Genomic DNA, 17,579 nt, shown 5'->3' with positions numbered 1-17,579 from the left:
CGTGCGCGGCCTCTTTCGAATGCTGATGTAATCAAGCCAGAAGCTTTGTTTTGAGAGCAATCAGGAAAGTTTGAAAAAAGTAGGCAGTAATCGTCATTTTAAACTCGTTTTTGTGCAATACTTCGTTTGGAAAACAGTTTTCAAAATGGTGGCGCTGACACTTGACGTTTCGAAGTCTTGCACAAGTCTCATGAAGATCGTGTGGATAAGCGACGCCTACCGTGGACCAAATAAACTAAATTCAACACAGCTAAAAACCGAATAGGCCGATAAGTATAATATTTAATTGCTATTAGTTGCCAATACGAGTCACGCTATAAGGTTACTAAAACCGAAAATGTAATTGAATAACACGTTAATTAAAAAATAAAGCAAGTTTGGGGTGTCGTGGCTCAGGTGGATAAGGTGCCATGCCATAAATCCGGGGACCCGGGTTCGATCCCGACCCGAGGTCATTTCCCGATCCCTCCCCGTCTCTCTCTCCCACTCATTTCCTGTCCTGTCTCTACAGTGTCCTATCCAATAAAAGGTGAAAAAAAGCCCCAAAAAAATCTTTAAAAAAAAAAGAAATAAAGCAAGTTTAAAAATGACTTCAGTTCTCCTGTAATAACTGATTTATAGCCGTTGATACTGGCCGAGCCGCTGTGGTGTAAACGGATTTCTGGAAGAAATATTACAACAGCGAGGGCAGGGGTGTTGTGATTTTTTTTTTTTTTTAAATGTATGCATGTGTATGTATATTTATTTTAAAGTGAGCTGATTCATATTCGAATAAATTTTGCAGAACTATCCCAAGTATGTCGAGGTTGTTTGTAGAGATTTGTTATTCCATGCAATCGAGTCGTACATGAGCTGATAGCCGACGAGGCGCGTAGCACCGAGTTTTCTATAAGCCATGTACGATGAGCGAGTGGAATAACTGTTTTATTCTATCCACGTTCACTGGATTTTGAGAAACAGATTTTTTTATTTTTGGTTTGTTTTTTGCAAATTTGATAAATTAAAAACTTTATACAAAACGTCTGACAAAATAACGTCCACTTAGAATGTAAACAAACCGGCGAAATGGCAGGAGAAATTTGTGAAAAATGCGATAATTCTTGGGGGGGATCTTACTATCAAATACTTTCCATATTTTGTTGCTTTTTGTGGGGGACTGGGGGGAGGTGGTGATTCTTTTTCAGGTTTGTTTGGCGGTTGTCAAACCAACTTAAAAGGTGCATTACCACCAGAGGTGGACAGTAACGAAGTACGTTTTACTTGAGTTCTGTACTTAAGTACACTGAGTATCTGTACTTTACTTGAGTATTTTTTTTTTTTAGAAACTTATGACTAACTTCACTACATTTGAAAGGAAAATATCGTACTTTTCACTCCATTACATTTCTATCAAGGTCCTCGTTACTATGAAGCGGCTTTGAAAGTGAATTTTTTTTTTTCTTTTCTAAAACGTGATTGATTTTTTCCCAGGTGACACTGAGAGCCGATCAGTAATCACTAGGGTCACGTCACGTCCATAGACTGTATAAAAATCAAGCTCAATTATTTCTCCGCAGCGTTATTTAACACGATCAGTTGATGGCAGAATGGAAGGAGGTGGTTCTTCTGGAGAACGCACGCACTCGTGGCTTTACCTGGAATCCATGTTTCAGTTTTCTGAAAGGGTTAAAGATTCGTTTCGTTTTAAATGTTTGCCGAAAACGAACCACATCACGGCCTACAAAAACTCGCCGTCCAACCTGCGGAAGCATATTGATGGATATAAACGTTTTATTCCAAGAGAAAGCTTGCAGTGAAGCTGTCTGTGCTTTTAGAGCTAGCGATAACGTTGCAATAGCTATACAGTCTGGTTAGTCACATGACTTTCTATGGATTTTCTCGCCAAGTTGCCGTAGCCTTGTCCACGGCTACCGTTAACACATAGCTAGTTAACTTGGACGCATGTAAAAACGGAGTTACACTAACATGAATAACGTTAACTTATCTGAAGTCCTTTAGAGAAATGTGTTTCAGCATAATCTCGCCAAATAAACAAAGTGTAGAAATGTTTCTTTTCTAGTAGCGTTAGTTACTCGTACACAATGTGATTTCACGTTTGAAAGCATGTCAGGTGGAGCTTCACTGACTAGCTAGCTTAACGTTAAACCACCATGATGGCACAGCATGCGTTCATTTTGTGAATTCACATTTCTGTCTTTGGTAACGGCGTTAGGTTTTGTAAGCGCTGTGGCAATGCACTTTTAATACTTGAGTATTTTTAAAAGCAAGTACTTTAAAAATGTGACTGGACAACTTTCACTTGTGTCGGAGTAACATTTGACCAGTGGGATCTGTACTTTGACTTAAGTAATGAAGTTGGGGACTTTGTCCAGCTCTGATTACCGCCACCGATTGGGCTGGAGTGTGGAACAGGAGATAGTGGGGGAGGGGCTGGATTGTTTTAGCCATTTTTGTTTCTTTTAAATACTTGTGGAGTTTTGTTTTCGAGTAGTTTTTATTTCGTTCTCGGTTGGTTCAGTGACGCGCGCCGCCATTTTGTTTTTTCTCTACTCACGGCATGAGCCGATATCTTAGTAGTAGAATAGCCAGTCAGCAGAGTGCGCGATTGCGCATATCCAATGAATGCGGAGAGAATAATTTGGGGATTTCTGGACATTTTGCTGATGTTTACTTTGCTGTCATAATCCACAGGGAACGAAGTGGGGGATTTCAGGGAGTACGACCCCAACCTTCTGGACGACCCTCAGTGGCCATGTGGAAAGCATAAACGTGTGCTTATATTCCCTTCCTACATGGTGAGTTTGTGGGTTTTTTTGTTTTTTAAACCATAACCCACCCCCTCTGTCCTGCTGTGCAAAAATAATTAGTTTAAAATCAGCTGAGCCTCAAAGCAGCTTAATTTTCTGTTGAAATGCTGCAATATACAGTGAAAGCATGTCACGGTTTCAGATTAGATGCCGCATCCAGTAAAATAACTCCATAACCGATTCACTTCTCCGAGCAACCGTATGAACATATCCAGATTCTTCTTTGCTCTTGGTTCCCAGGGGCCTCTTGGGTCAGGTTACAGAAAAAGGAACCGAAAGTCCTCGTGCAAGTTTCATTGTTGTGAAATAAAATCAGTGAAACTCCACCTGGTGCTTACTGGACACAGTTAAAGGTTAATGAGAGGGATGACTTGTATATTCTCCCCCCCGACACACATTTCTGCATAAAATCATAAAAGAACGCCGGATGCTGAACGCAGTGTCTTTGACATCTCAGTGTTTTGTTTATTCTCTTCCATTTTTGTGACCTGATGAAAGACGTGAACTAATAGCACTCCAGCGCTGGGCAGATTTATGCGGGTTCAGGCTTCGGCTGAATCATCTTTCGCCACTGCGCGTTATCACGTCTTCGTGTTCCAGCGGAAACGACTTCTTTATCGTGTTTACATAACGGGAGACTCCCCCCGGTCCGCTTTCCCGCTCTGGCTGTGTTTTTGTTTTCAGGCTGAATGAGACACTTGTGCTCGAACAAAAACTCCAGTCAAGGGTTTTTTTTTTTTGGACCTCCACCTTCTCCTCCCTGTCCTTGTTTTAAAGTCATGACCATTTCTGTTGTGTTCCTGAAGGACGGCTAGTCGGTGTGGTCTAAAAATACTCGCTGTTCACGCGGATCCTTTTGCAAAACAGATACACAGCTGTACTAAAGGAAATATTGATGCACGGAGTACAGCGTACGTTTGATCTGCTTCCCGGCATCGATCTCAGCTTCTATTCCTAACGCTGCTGCTTTGATTTGAGGTTTTGGCAGTGGAGCTTAAACAACGATTACGATATGAAGGAAGAAAAGTTTCCGCTGTCCCGCTTTACGTCTCTGCTGAGCGATCGGTCATTTTTGACAGAGGTGAAGGAGTCACGTTCTGACATCCTGAACTGTTAAGAGGCTCCGAGTGTTTAACAGAAACCAGGGGCTTTGTCTCGGAGGAGAAATTACACCCGGGACGGAGCGGTCACGTTTACTGTGTGTGAAAATCTATTTACGACAACGATTTAGCCAAATAGTTGCACTGCACTTTCAGTATTTCTGAAACGAACACTTCAGGCTTCTTTCGACTCATTGAATAACCAGATCACTGATTTACACAGAAAGGGATGATGATGGAGGATATATGCTATTAAACAAAATAATAAACAGTTAGCAAAGCTCACCGATATCCCAGTCGACTGTGTTGATAAATTGAGTATTACAACCCCGATTCCAAAAAAGTTGGGACAAAGTACAAATTGTAAATAAAAACGGAATGCAATGATGTGGAAGTTTCAAAATTCCATATTTTATTCAGAATAGAACATAGATGACATATCAAATGTTTAAACTGAGAAAATGTATCATTTAAAGAGAAAAATTAGGTGATTTTAAATTTCATGACAACAACACATCTCAAAAAAGTTGGGACAAGGCCATGTTTCCCACTGTGAGACATCCCCTTTTCTCTTTACAACAGTCTGTAAACGTCTGGGGACTGAGGAGACAAGTTGCTCAAGTTTAGGGATAGGAATGTTAACCCATTCTTGTCTAATGTAGGATTCTAGTTGCTCAACTGTCTTAGGTCTTTTTTGTCGTATCTTCCGTTTTATGATGCGCCAAATGTTTTCTACGGGTGAAAGATCTGGACTGCAGGCTGGCCAGTTCAGTACCCGGACCCTTCTTCTACGCAGCCATGATGCTGTAATTGATGCAGTATGTGGTTTGGCATCGTCATGTTGGAAAATGCAAGGCCTTCCCTGAAAGAGACATCGTCTGGATGGGAGCATATGTTGCTCTAGAACCTGGATATACCTTTCAGCATTGATGGTGTCTTTCCAGATGTGTAAGCTGCCCATGCCACACGCACTAATGCAACCCCATACCATCAGAGATGCAGGCTTCTGAACCGAGCGCTGATAACAACTTGGGTCGTCCTTCTCCTCTTTAGTCCGAATGACACGGCGTCCCTGATTTCCATAAAGAACTTCACATTTTGATTCGTCTGACCACAGAACAGTTTTCCACTTTGCCACAGTCCATTTTAAATGAGCCTTGGCCCAGAGAAGACGTCTGCGCTTCTGGATCATGTTTAGATACGGCTTCTTCTTTGAACTATAGAGTTTTAGCTGGCAACGGCGGATGGCACGGTGAATTGTGTTCACAGATAATGTTCTCTGGAAATATTCCTGAGCCCATTTTGTGATTTCCAATACAGAAGCATGCCTGTATGTGATGCAGTGCCGTTTAAGGGCCCGAAGATCACGGGCACCCAGTATGGTTTTCGGGCCTTGACCCTTACGCACAGAGATTCTTCCAGATTCTCTGAATCTTTTGATGATATTATGCACTGTAGATGATGATATGTTCAAACTCTTTGCAATTTTACACTGTCGAACTCCTTTCTGATATTGCTCCACTATTTGTCGGTGCAGAATTAGGGGGATTGGTGATCCTCTTCCCATCTTTACTTCTGAGAGCTGCTGCCACTCCAAGATGCTCTTTTTATACCCAGTCATGTTAATGACCTATTGCTAATTGACCTAATGAGTTGCAATTTGGTCCTCCAGCTGTTCCTTTTTTGTACCTTTAACTTTTCCAGCCTCTTATTGCCCCTGTCCCAACTTTTTTGAGATGTGTTGCTGTCATGAAATTTCAAATGAGCCAATATTTGGCATGAAATTTCAAAATGTCTCACTTTCGACATGTGATATGTTGTCTATGTTCAATTGTGAATACAATATCAGTTTTTGAGGTTTGTAAATGATTGCATTCCGTTTTTATTTACAATTTGTACTTTGTCCCAACTTTTTTGGAATCGGGGTTGTATATAACCATAAAGTTTTAAACACTAACGGTAGGATCTTCAGTTAAATAATAGAAAACGTTCAAGATACCAAACAAGGAATAAACTGCGATAGGGCATGCTGTTACAGGAAAATAAATAAGGGCCCAGGCCAACAACACTGATGACTATAATATCACTCGGTCCTGACACTCGGGGAAATAAATGCATGGAAGTTTTTCCAAGTAGTAGCACATCATTATTCCGGGTCATACTGTACAGCTTGGACTTCAAAACGACCCATGTACACACTCCGGTGGTTGATATAATATGGATACGTCACAGAAATATGATAAAAAAATAAATAAAATACAGCGTGATTACGGATTTTAATACGGATGCGTCACGGATGTTTCAGTATATTACAGACTGGTTACCGATGATGCATGACGGATAAAAAATTAAGAAGTCTAAAACAATTAAATGTTTGGACTGGCGAAGCTCTTCATTAAGGCCCACTTTACACAGGGACGGTCTGAAACAAAAACGCAAAAGTCCGTTTTCGTTCTCACTTTTTTCCGCGTCTACACGACCATTTTCAAGGAGGAAATCTGTGTCTATACGGTGACGCATAAATGTGTGGACTGCCGTCAGAGACGATTGATTAGAATGTTTGCTGCCGTTACGAACTGTCAATTGAATTATTCATTTTTATTAATTTAAAGTTGTTTAAGAAAATAAATATGGCTTTTCCTTAAATACTTGTCACTGCAATGATTCTTTTAGTCATTGTAATTATTGTAATCTTTAAGCAAGTGTTTTTTTTTTTTAAATATCGTCAAAATATCGTTATCATTAAAATCCTAAAAAATATCGAGATATTTTTTGCCCATATCGCCCACCCCTACCTCCGCTATGTCTGCATGCATGCGCAACGTCTTCCGTCTTGTCTGATCTGCGCCGCGAAAACTTTGACTACTTTGCCTATGGCTACTCGTGAGGTTGCCAGAGCAGCTTGAAGGTCCATTGGATCGATGTAATCAGACATGCTGTAGCCGTTCTATATGAGTGGGTGGAGCACAGAGGACGGCAGGACAGAGATCAGGTTTACAAATAGGCTTTATTGCTACACTTTTCAGTCTAACAATATTTTTAAACCAACAGACACACACGCAACCGGCGTCTAGCTTGGGGATGAGCTTCTCTGCTCTCCCTCTTTAAATAGGGCGCGGTCACTGGGAAGACACACAAACACAGGTTAATTGACATCAGGTGTAGTGATTCTGCCACTTACCCTCCCTGACTCCACCCTCCTGTCACAGACCGGCGCTTGACCACGCCCCCGCTGCCACACATGCTCTTACTATGATGTAAACGCGTACCCGACGTGAGCAGATCCGAGCAGAGTTTCGCGTATTGGGTAGTTTAGACGGATATGCAACAGGGGCTGTTTTTAACTTATCCACTCTGGAAGGCGTTTTCAATTTTTTCCGTTTTTCAGCCTCAAAAACGCCGTCCCCGTGTAGACGAAAGGCACTTCCGATAAAATATTTAGTCGTTTTTACCCGACAGCGTCCTCGTGTAAACGGGCCCTAAAATATCTTACCGATATTTTATACGTTTATTTACTATTGATATTTCACAGAAAATCACATATCCATGAATAAAAGATCCGTGCTTTTGGATTATGTTTTTTTATTTTCCGTGACTTGATGATGCAACAAGGATGTACAAAGATGTTCAGGAAAAATAGCACCTGCTCAGACATCACCACGTGTAAACAGTTAGCTGATTGGTCTGGTGTGAGCACCAACCACACAAACTGCAGGGGATCGGACCTTAAAGTGCATATTCTGGACCAATTTAGTTTTGTTTTTTTTTTTTAATATGAAAAGTCTGTCCCTTTACACACTCATCCAGAAGGGTAATTTTGCACAAGGCCATCTGTCTCCAGCAGAAAAAAATAAAATAACAAAACACGTCTGGAAAAATTCTAAGGGAGTCTGGAGCCAGATTCGTGATGTTACCTGCGGAAGCGCCAGCAGGCTGCGCGAGCTTTGCACGGTTTCAGTGCACAGCCTGTGTAGACCAAGCGCTCCCATTTCTCTCTTTGTCTGGTCTTTTGGGAAATGATGAGTACTAATCCCATCAAGATTGGTGTTGCTACACCCTCCTACGATACATCTGTTAACCATTTTAATAATTACGCGATAACGTTGAAGAAATTTGCAGAAAACCACCAGGTTTTCTCATAAACAAACCAGCGCTGGCGTAGGATTCAGAAGGAGGCGTCCCGCACGCGACGTCACGAAAATCAATGTTTGCCGGGAAATCCAAATGCCAAGTTTTTTCAGAGGCGGACCAATTCGCCTCAAATGGCTTGATTTCAACTGAATTTTTCTGGTATTGCGCAAGGGAAAAAAAAAATTGCAGAGAATGCAGAATGTTACAGATATTTGACCAAAGTTTAATATAAAATAGGAGAACTACATTGATCTCGCTCCTGAATTTACCCATGATATGCACTTTAAATCAACAACGGGTTTGTGTGATGCAGCCCACCATAGTAAACTGTAGGTGGTAAAAGAGAGCAACTGGACTTGCTTGAAGATTCTTGAAGACGTTTCGCCTCTCATCCTGAAAGGCTTCTTCAGTTCTGTCTGACTAGTAGGGAGTACCAGGTATTTATCCTCTCATGGATGAAAAGCAATCCTAAGGTGTCGCTGAGTCATCCTGTTGGTGTGGGTCACTGGGGGCTGGGTGTGAACGGCCTTGAGAGTCGTTGGGGTGATCAGTGGATTGTTGGTTCTCTCTGTCCTCCTGTGAGTCACTGAAAACAGCTGGGCTTTGGTGTGCATTCAGTTGTCTGGGAAGTGCGCCAAGGACTGCATTGTAGGTGGCTGATAAATGGCGTCTTAGACCACCACCTCTGTTCAGTGATGGCCGTTCCAGGTTGACAAAAATGGCTTCTTTAACTCCTCGCTCATACCAACGATCCTCTCTGGCTAAAATGCGTACGTTGCAATCCTGAAATGAGTGTCCTTTGTTGTTAAGATGAAGATAGACAGCAGAGTCCTGGCCTGAGGAACTGGCTCTCCTGTGTTGAGCCATGCGCCTGTGAAGCGGTTGTTTTGTTTCCCCAGAATACGAGTCCGTGCGTTCCTCACTGCACTGAATTGCATACACTACGTTGTCCTGTTTGTGTCTGGCTATTCTGTCCTTAGGGTGGACCAATTTCTGCTTCAGGGTGTTACTGGGTCTGGAACGTTGTGTTTGTAGAAGATCCTCCTGAGTTTCTCAGATAGACCAGAAATGTAGGGAATGACAATGTTCTTGCGTTTGTTCCTGTTATCCTCCTTGTCCGTTCTGTTCCTTTTTCTGCTCTTGAGGAAAAACCAGTTGGGATACCCGCAGTTTTGAAGTGCTTTCTTGATGTGATTCTCTTTTCCCTCTACCCTTGTAGGGATGTTCTGAGCCCTGTGTTGCAAGGTCCTAATGACCCCCAATTTGTGTTCCAGTGGGTGGTGAGAGTCAGAGTAGGTACTGGTCTGTGTGTGTGGGTTTCCGGTCTTGTCTAATGTGTACAGAGATGCCTACTAGTACGGATTGGTCGTATTTTGTACGGAAAAGTTACGTAAATACGCTGTTACGGCAAACAGTGTTATTCTGTACGGAATTATTATAAAGTCTTAAAAAATTCCAGTGAGTTGTTTTTAAATGTCCAAGCGACTTTTTCAATCCATGGCTATTTATTTTTACGACAACCACACATGCTGTGTGTGACATGCGCAGATTCCGCACATTTGTTCGCGCCATTTTCGATACGGTAGAATGGCCGTGCATTACACCCAGTCAAAAGGGCAATGGATACGTGCACTGCTAACTGTGTAGAACTGACATTAACATCACTCGTGGTGGTCACGATGACTGCACGCGGCATGTCAACTCCAAAAAACATATGGAGTATGCTGAAATGGCGAGTCAGGCGGAAAGTAAATCTGGGGGTATCCAGCAGTTTTTTACAAAATCTGTGGATGAAAAGACACGGAACGTGACGCGTGCTGAAGCGGTGATGGTTGACCTGTGCTTGGAGTTGAACTTGCCAATTAGTGCCATGAAATGTGAGTTAAATTTATTCAGTTCCTTTTTACATGTCTGATTGAAATATCAAACACTGGCTGTACTTCTCTAATTCAGAGTCTTTACAGTGTTGCAAGTACAAATGTACATGTAGTCTGATCAAAAACAGAATTTTATGATTAGTGTTGGGATTGTGGCAAAAAATTGATCATTCCACTGTTTTAAATACAATTATAAATGTCATTTTATTCAGTGTCTCTTCTGAAGCATTTATATATTGGGACGTTAAGATAATGTCGGACTCTCTTTGGCATGAAATAAGTTTTTTTTTTTTTTTTTTTTAATTTTATTAGAATCCATTAACAGGTAGAACATTTTGCCAGGCAATGTAATATAATACTTTTGAGGAGTTACATTCAATACCAATGATTGGTAGTCAACCGTAATATCTGCAAACAGGGAACACTATTGTATTTATAAAAATGTGAGAAATTGTATGCTCTAGAAATTTGTTGAGTGGAAATTCAGTTGAGATGGCTGCTCGCGTTTTGTTTATTCAATTCACACGAAACAGTTCTTTTTAATAATTTAAATGTTAAACATATTGGTATATACACCTCTTTATAATGGAGATGCGCATAAATTAATGTTACTGAAAGTCATTCCAAAATACTGAAAAATGTTTTCAAGAATACTGAAATTCAAAATTTGGGGTAGGCATCTGTGTGTGTACATCACAATCCAAGAAGGCTAGATTATTCCCATTGACGTCCTCCCGAGTGAAGTTGATGTTAATATCCACTGCATTGATGTGTTTAGAGAAGGCTTCCACCTCATGGGTTTTGATTTTAACCCAGGTGTCATCCACATATCTGAACCAGTGGCTGGGAGCAACTCCTGAAAAAGTGGTCAAAGCTTTATGTTCCACTTCCTCCATGTAAAGATCGGCCACAATAGGAGATACCGGTGAGCCCATGGCGCATCCATGCTTCTGTCTGTAGAAACTTTCATTAAACTGGAAATAAGTGGTAGTCAAGCAGGGTGCAAATCTGGTCTGTGGTGAGGTTCGTTCTATCCAATAAGGTGCTGGTTCAGATATGTGGATGACACCTGGGTTAAAATCAAAACCCATGAGGTGGAAGCTTTCTCTAAGCACATCAACAACTAACTAGGTTCATGGATATCACTTCGGTTATAGCTAGCTATAGTAGTAGTAGTACTGTCTAGAGCGTTTCCCCCCCCATAAATTTTAAACAAACATCACTATATCAACATTTTTAAAATCTGTTTATGGACAATAAAAGTCACTGTTGGTTACTAGAGAAACGATAAATTACGACTAATCAGAATCAGTAATTCGAGAGGCTTGTGTTTGTTAAAGGCACAAACAGCTGAGTAAAATCCTTAAGCTAATAAAGCTAGCTCGTTTGTCGTTAGATTCTATTCCAACCATGCGTGTGTGTTTCCCTGTAGACCACGGTTATCGAGTACGTCAAGCCCTCGGACCTGAAGAAGGACATGAACGAGACGTTTAAGGAGAAGTTCCCTCACATTCGCCTGACGCTGAGCAAGATCAGGAGGTAAAGCCGACCAACGCTGGGTCACCTAGCGTATGTAGCGAGTGTGTGAGCGTGACGAGGCTGATGGCCGTCTGCTTGTGTACTGCAGCCTGAAGCGAGAGATCCGGAAGCTGGCCCAGGACGAGTGCGGCTTCGAGGAGCCCACCGTAGCCATGGCCTTCGTGTATTTCGAGAAGCTGGTGCTGCAGGGCAAACTCAACAAGCAGAACCGCAAGCTCTGCGCCGGAGCCTGCGTCCTCCTGGCAGCCAAGATCGGCGGAGACCTCAAGAAGCACGAGGTCAAGAGCCTGATCGACGTAAGTGTGCTTGGGTTTCAAAAGAGCAAAATTCAACAGCTTCATTGTTTTTAAAGATTAGATTTGATAAACTTCACTCATCCTGCAGGAAGAACTTTTTCATAGCTGCCAACTACTACGAATAAATCGTATTTATTACGATTTGTCGTTTTGATTACGAAAATACGAATTTACTACAATAAAATACGATTTTGCCAATTTTCATGGGTCATTTTCAAAGTCTATCACCGGTGGGATTTGTATTTGATAAAACGTCGCTTCGTTCCAAGCGGCAGATACTACGCCAAATTTCATTGGCTGTTGCTTGTTCTCTCAGCCAATCAATGATGCTATTAGATCATCCATGGCACGCTATCGTCTGGCCTTTGTTCACGAAGTTTCTGAACAAGGCATGGCGTTTCAAGCTTTTGTTATAAGATGTAGCGTAGTACTAATCTCTAAAGAAAGCATGGCAAAGGGGAAGGGCCAGCACTTCAAGGACTCGTACCGAGAGGAGTTTCCCTTCATTTCTAATAGGGTGTTCACACGGCACATATTTGCATCGATGCTGCACCGATCTATTTTGTTGCGATATATCTTACACCAGTGTAAATTTTGCGCAGCGTTCACACATCACAACCCTGCTTACTAGAGAGAAGCGTGTTAGCACCGGCGCAGCCCCACTTGCGTTCACATGGCAGTTTCCGCGACCGTTCAATAGTAGCAAAAACTTTATTACTATCAAAGAAAATTATAGTAATAAAGTTTTGATATCATTTCCTATCATTATTACTATCACTTGCGATAGTAATAACGCGGAAATTAAATATGCGCATGCGTGAAAATGTACTTCCTTTTCCCGGTTGTCATGGCATCACCAAGCGCCAGGAAAACAACGTGGATGAAGACACCAGTGTTGCCAGATATTGCTGATGTTTTCCATCCCAAAATATGTTCAAATCCGCCAAAATGCACTTAAAACCGCCCAATCTGGCAACACGGGAAGACACGCAGTTCTGTTGTTGATATTCGCCATTTTGGAAGCGCAAAATACCAGGATGCAAATTATGCAATGCTCGTATGTAATCAACTCTCCTCACGCGTAGCGAGTCTACCCCTGTAGCGTTCAGACGTCCCATTTTATATCGGTGCTGCCCCGCAAACTAGCATTTACTCCGGAGGAAATTTCTTAAACCACCTCCCGAGCAGGGTTAGATTCGCACCGGTATAACTTTGTACCGTGTGAACGCTCTACCGGGGCAGCCCCGGTGCTACACCGGAGTAAAAGTTGCCGTGTGAACACCCCTTAAGTCAAGTAAGGGCGATTAATTCATTTTTGTTTGTGACTAATGAATGAATGGTGTTAGATATTGCCAAGTTTATGTGGCGCAATAACATCAGCTGTTGACTGAGTAAGCGCTGGTCTATTTCTCTAATGTGTACTTTGTCAAAAGTTATATGTGCCAATTGCATTGTTTGAAGTTTTTGCCTGATTCACTGACTATTTTTATACATTGTTGAAAAGAACTTTGCAAATTAATGTAAGATGATAGTTTAGTTTGTAGAATAAATTGTCAAACTATTTTGTTTTAGTATGATTTTTCAGGGTGGTTTTGCTAGAAAGCTTTGGCGGTGGGGGGGCTTCGCCCCCGACCCCCCACCAAGACTCAGTACCCAACCTTGTATTACTACACTAAAGTAACTTTAAAAACGCACATTGATAAAACTTGCTGAATTTGTGCTGAGTTTATCTCAAGAAGAAAAGAAATATATCACAATGGAAAAATAACTTCGTTCCGCCCGAATAAGTTCCAAATCTGTGCTCAAATCAGAATTTAAGGGAGTTGTACTCAATAACGTACAATATGACTCGGGTAGTCAATGACATGGACAGGCTTTAATTTTCAAACAAATCTTGCCTATTGAGGTTTTTCACTCACGTGACCAAGCCATGTGATGCTGCCATTTTGGACGTCACGGCTCGAATCAGTTTGAATGCGAGGAAGGCGACAAACGAAAAACATAAAAGAAAAAGGAGCGAGATGCAGAAAACACCTTCACTATCCAGCGACGTAGGGCATTTACAGGGCGAGCAGAGGCATTTGCAAAAATTGAGGTTAGCAGGCTTAGAGAATGACATTTACCTGCTTCCACCAGGATTGTTCACTGACAGCTAAGATTTGTTCACATTTTCATTTACTTTCGGTCCTCAGGATAAACAAAATGTTATTAAATGTCATTGAAATAACTTCTTAGTCTGTTGAGACATGGCCCGTTATAAGTTTTTCCTTTACTGTATTTACTAGTTTACTGAGCGCGCTCCGGGGCTGGCCGGCCGGCTAGCTAGCTAGCGCTCCGGGGCTGGCTGGCTCAGTAAACTAGTAAATCCAGTAAAGGAAAAACTTGAGACTGAAAGGTTTTAACAGTCATCCAAATGACTGAACGTAAACATTGCTACAGTAACATACTAGCTACTGTTGTTGACATTAGCTAGCTTGCCGTCCAAAATGGCGGACACCGGGGCGTCACGTGACCCTGTGACGTCAGGTGAAATACCTCAATAAATACCCGGGGGAAATGATGGGAAAATTGTCATTATTGAAGATGCCACGCCTAAGCCAAAATCAACGTGAACAGGCCATCGGGGTGTTGCGTGCCGGAAGTACACAGACAGAGGTCGCCCGGCACTTCAGTGTTCATCATTCGACCATTTCCCGTTTGAGTCAGCGTTACAGACAGACAGGGAGCACCAGGGATCGTCCACGCCCTGGTCAGCCTCGAGTCACGACGCCGGTTCAGGATCAGCACATCAGGCTAGCTCACCTCCGTGACAGATTCCTGACACCCTCAGTCACTGCTGCTGAGACCCCTGGACGACACAGACCCAGAATCTCCAGCATGACGGTCCGAACATGGACCAACCGTCACTTTGAATTTTTTTATTGTGAATTAATTCTTGAGTTTGACAATAAATATCCTTTATCGATGTTTCAAGATGTGTGTGCATTACATACAGTATCATAAATTTCAAATATATGCATGGATCTAAAGCGATATCGTGTTGAATTCCACTGTGCGTTTTTAAAGTTACTTAGTATATTTACAATTTCGGAATGTTGGCAGCTATGCTTTTTGGTTCTTTAGCATGAAAGATTGTGATTTGTGCCGCTTAATGTGCAAAAGGCCGTCATTTTGGGCTACAGTGCTCCTTTAAACCCCATCCATCAAAGCATTCTTGATTTATGACTGATCCTGGATTAACATTCACGCTCCGGTTAGGTCAAAATGACATGTTAAAGATTTACCAAGCTCTTTTTTTTTTTTTCCTTCCCCAAAACGGAACTGCTCGGTTCATTGTCCCTAAACATTTCATGTGCATTCCAGAGATGCCCAGGTCCTTTCTGGTCCGAGGGTAACAGATTGGAAAGAGATGATGATTCTATAAATATTAACGTCTCAAAAATTACATGAACAGCGCGCACGAGTTAAATCTTTACCTCCGTCTGCAACTTTCATGATGCCCTGGTGTAGCGTTCGGCCCTGATGCCTGCTGTATAATAAATAAGCCGTGGTATTTTTGCTCCACAGAAACTGGAGGAGAGGTTTCGGGTGAACCGGCGCGAGCTGATCGCCTTCGAGTTCCCCGTGCTGGTGGCGCTGGAGTTCAACCTTCACCTGCCGGAGCATGAGGTCATGCCACACTACAGACGCCTCCTGCAGAACTCCTAGCAGCAGCTCCTCATCAGGAGAGACGCTCCTCTCTCTCTCTCTCTCTCCTGATTGGACCCCCAGAGAAGCTCTATGCACATGACCATCTCTTTTTTAACCTGAGGTTTTTTTCCTCAAAGGGAGAAAAGAAAAACGTTTCAGCCAAAGTTTCTGGAAATTTGATTGCCTGCGTAGTTTTTAAATAGACTTACAAAAGGACTGTTTGGTTCGCGTCCAAGCTTCTGCAGTCACTTTGGATTGGAGACTGTTTTTAGTGCATCATGGATTGATCTTTCATTCTTTTTATTCCTGCCTTACATTCCCTTTTTCTTTCTTCGCTTCCATTTCCCTCCTCCGTGCGTTCACTTCTTTGCCTGATCCGAAAGGGAAGCCGTTGCATGTTGCATCGTTTGTCACCTTAAAACCAACCTCTGAACGAACCGAACTTCAAAACGACGACGACTGACCGTTTCTCGGAAGGACCTCGTACGTTTTACAAAAAAAAGTGCACTTTTCGACAACAGTAAAGGTCACAGTCAGTCATTTCATCACCGCTTTTATCACTAGGATTCTTTCTAAGCAGCACTCCGTCTTAGCATTTCTTCCCCCAAGAAAAGAGCAACAGACGTGTTTGGGGTTTTATATATATATATATATATATATTCAAGCATCATCACACGCCTCCTCCTTCTTTGCCTGTCTCTTTATTTCGGTTTGGTTTTAAATTTTTTTTTTTTTTTAAAAGATGTGGTGGTGGTGCGACGAGCTGCCATTGCGGTTACTGTCCCTGTGCTCTATGTTAGAGTGGACTCTCGGCACGTTTGTAGTGCTACGCTGGAGGAGGGAAGATTGTATACGAAAGGTCATACTGCAGAACACCAACGCTAAAGATGTCAAGTCAGCGGGACGCCTGTGTGTGTCGTGTTACTACAGCGCTCACTGTATCGAAGACCTACGCAGTATTAACGAACAGACGGTCCAATTTTGATAGCTAACTTGCACTGGGTTGGGAAATTTATAAAATCTTTACTTGCTCTTTTTAAGCTAATTAATGCTTAAAATCATAGACATGATGATTGTACTTTCCTCCCCATTACAAAATGTCGTTTCAGACTTTTGTTTAATCGTGAATTTCCTGGACTATAAGACCCTGTTTTTTACTTATTTAAAAAAAAAAAAAAAAAATTCATAAAAATTTTAGCTTAAACATGCGCTATGAACATAACATTAAACATACAGCCACACTACTGCCATCACCGTCACCATGACAGGACGAACAGAAGCTTTGTGTAGAGTGAATTACGTTATAACAGTTCTTTTAAAACCTATTCACAAAACTGCTAAGATGACCTTGCTACAGAATTCCGAAGCTAAAAAACAGGGCGGAGTTAACCCTGTTGCTATTGGCAACCAAGTCTTTTATGAACAAATATCAGCTTGATGTGAAGTCAAGCTACGGTAAACCAGTCGAGCTGTTAAAACACCAACAAACTGCCATTTCAGGCTGTTCATGATTCAGTCTTCATACTCTAGGACTCCTTTTAACTTTTCACAAATTTAGGACGTACTTTCGGAACACCCCCAGTTCCAGAGTTTCTCCTAGATCTGTTTTAGCCTCAGGAAGCAATACACAGCTGAACTTCTACAACACTAACAGGACAACATGGAGTCGTGTTTTTTTTTTTTTTTTCTTTTTTCTTAGCAGACAATTCAGAGCGTCTTATATTCCAGGAAATACGGTACATTAAATGGTAGCAAATTCCCAAAATGTTTCACAAGAGCATTAAAAAAAAAAAAAAAGTTTCCATAATCAACTGAGGATGTTTGCAAAGAAAAACGTGTGTGTTGCTTTGCTTGTTAAATAAAAAAAAAGCAAGGAGAATTTGTAATTGTTGTTTTAAGATTATACAGTGGTGTATTAAAGGGGAACTGAAGGCAAATTATCATAAATTCTATTTCTCTTTATTAAAATATCAGAATGCATGTTTGATCGCTATTTTGTCGCTGCTATAGCAAGTTCTGTGTTTGAAATATGGACTGATATATTACAGAGCATATGTCAAAGCGATGGCTGTAAACGAGATTCGTTGAGACCTGTGCGAGACATCGTAGGACGGAAGTAAAACGTACAGCAGAAATCAA

At 41.7% G+C, this 17,579-nt stretch overlaps 1 protein-coding gene across 3 annotated transcripts in view; it reads left to right on the top strand.

Moving 5' to 3' along the window:
• cables1 (Cdk5 and Abl enzyme substrate 1) overlaps nt 1-17,368 on the top strand; it is a 105,984-nt gene extending 88,616 nt beyond the window's left edge. For all 3 annotated transcript variants that reach the window (XM_060906414.1, XM_060906412.1, XM_060906411.1), the window contains 4 exons: nt 2,692-2,795; nt 11,348-11,454; nt 11,543-11,750; nt 15,318-17,368. In XM_060906414.1, coding sequence (XP_060762397.1) covers nt 2,692-2,795; nt 11,348-11,454; nt 11,543-11,750; nt 15,318-15,458 — 560 coding nt within the window. In that variant the 3' untranslated portion in view covers nt 15,459-17,368. The remainder of the gene's footprint in view (nt 1-2,691; nt 2,796-11,347; nt 11,455-11,542; nt 11,751-15,317) is intronic.
• Nucleotides 17,369-17,579: the final 211 nt, after the last annotated feature.

The sequence above is a fragment of the Neoarius graeffei genome, chromosome 23, assembly GCF_027579695.1.
Source record: "Neoarius graeffei isolate fNeoGra1 chromosome 23, fNeoGra1.pri, whole genome shotgun sequence".
Lineage (NCBI taxonomy): Eukaryota > Metazoa > Chordata > Actinopteri > Siluriformes > Ariidae > Neoarius > Neoarius graeffei.
Note: the sequence above shows the minus strand (reverse complement) of the source record. Positions and strands in the feature narration are given on the sequence as shown.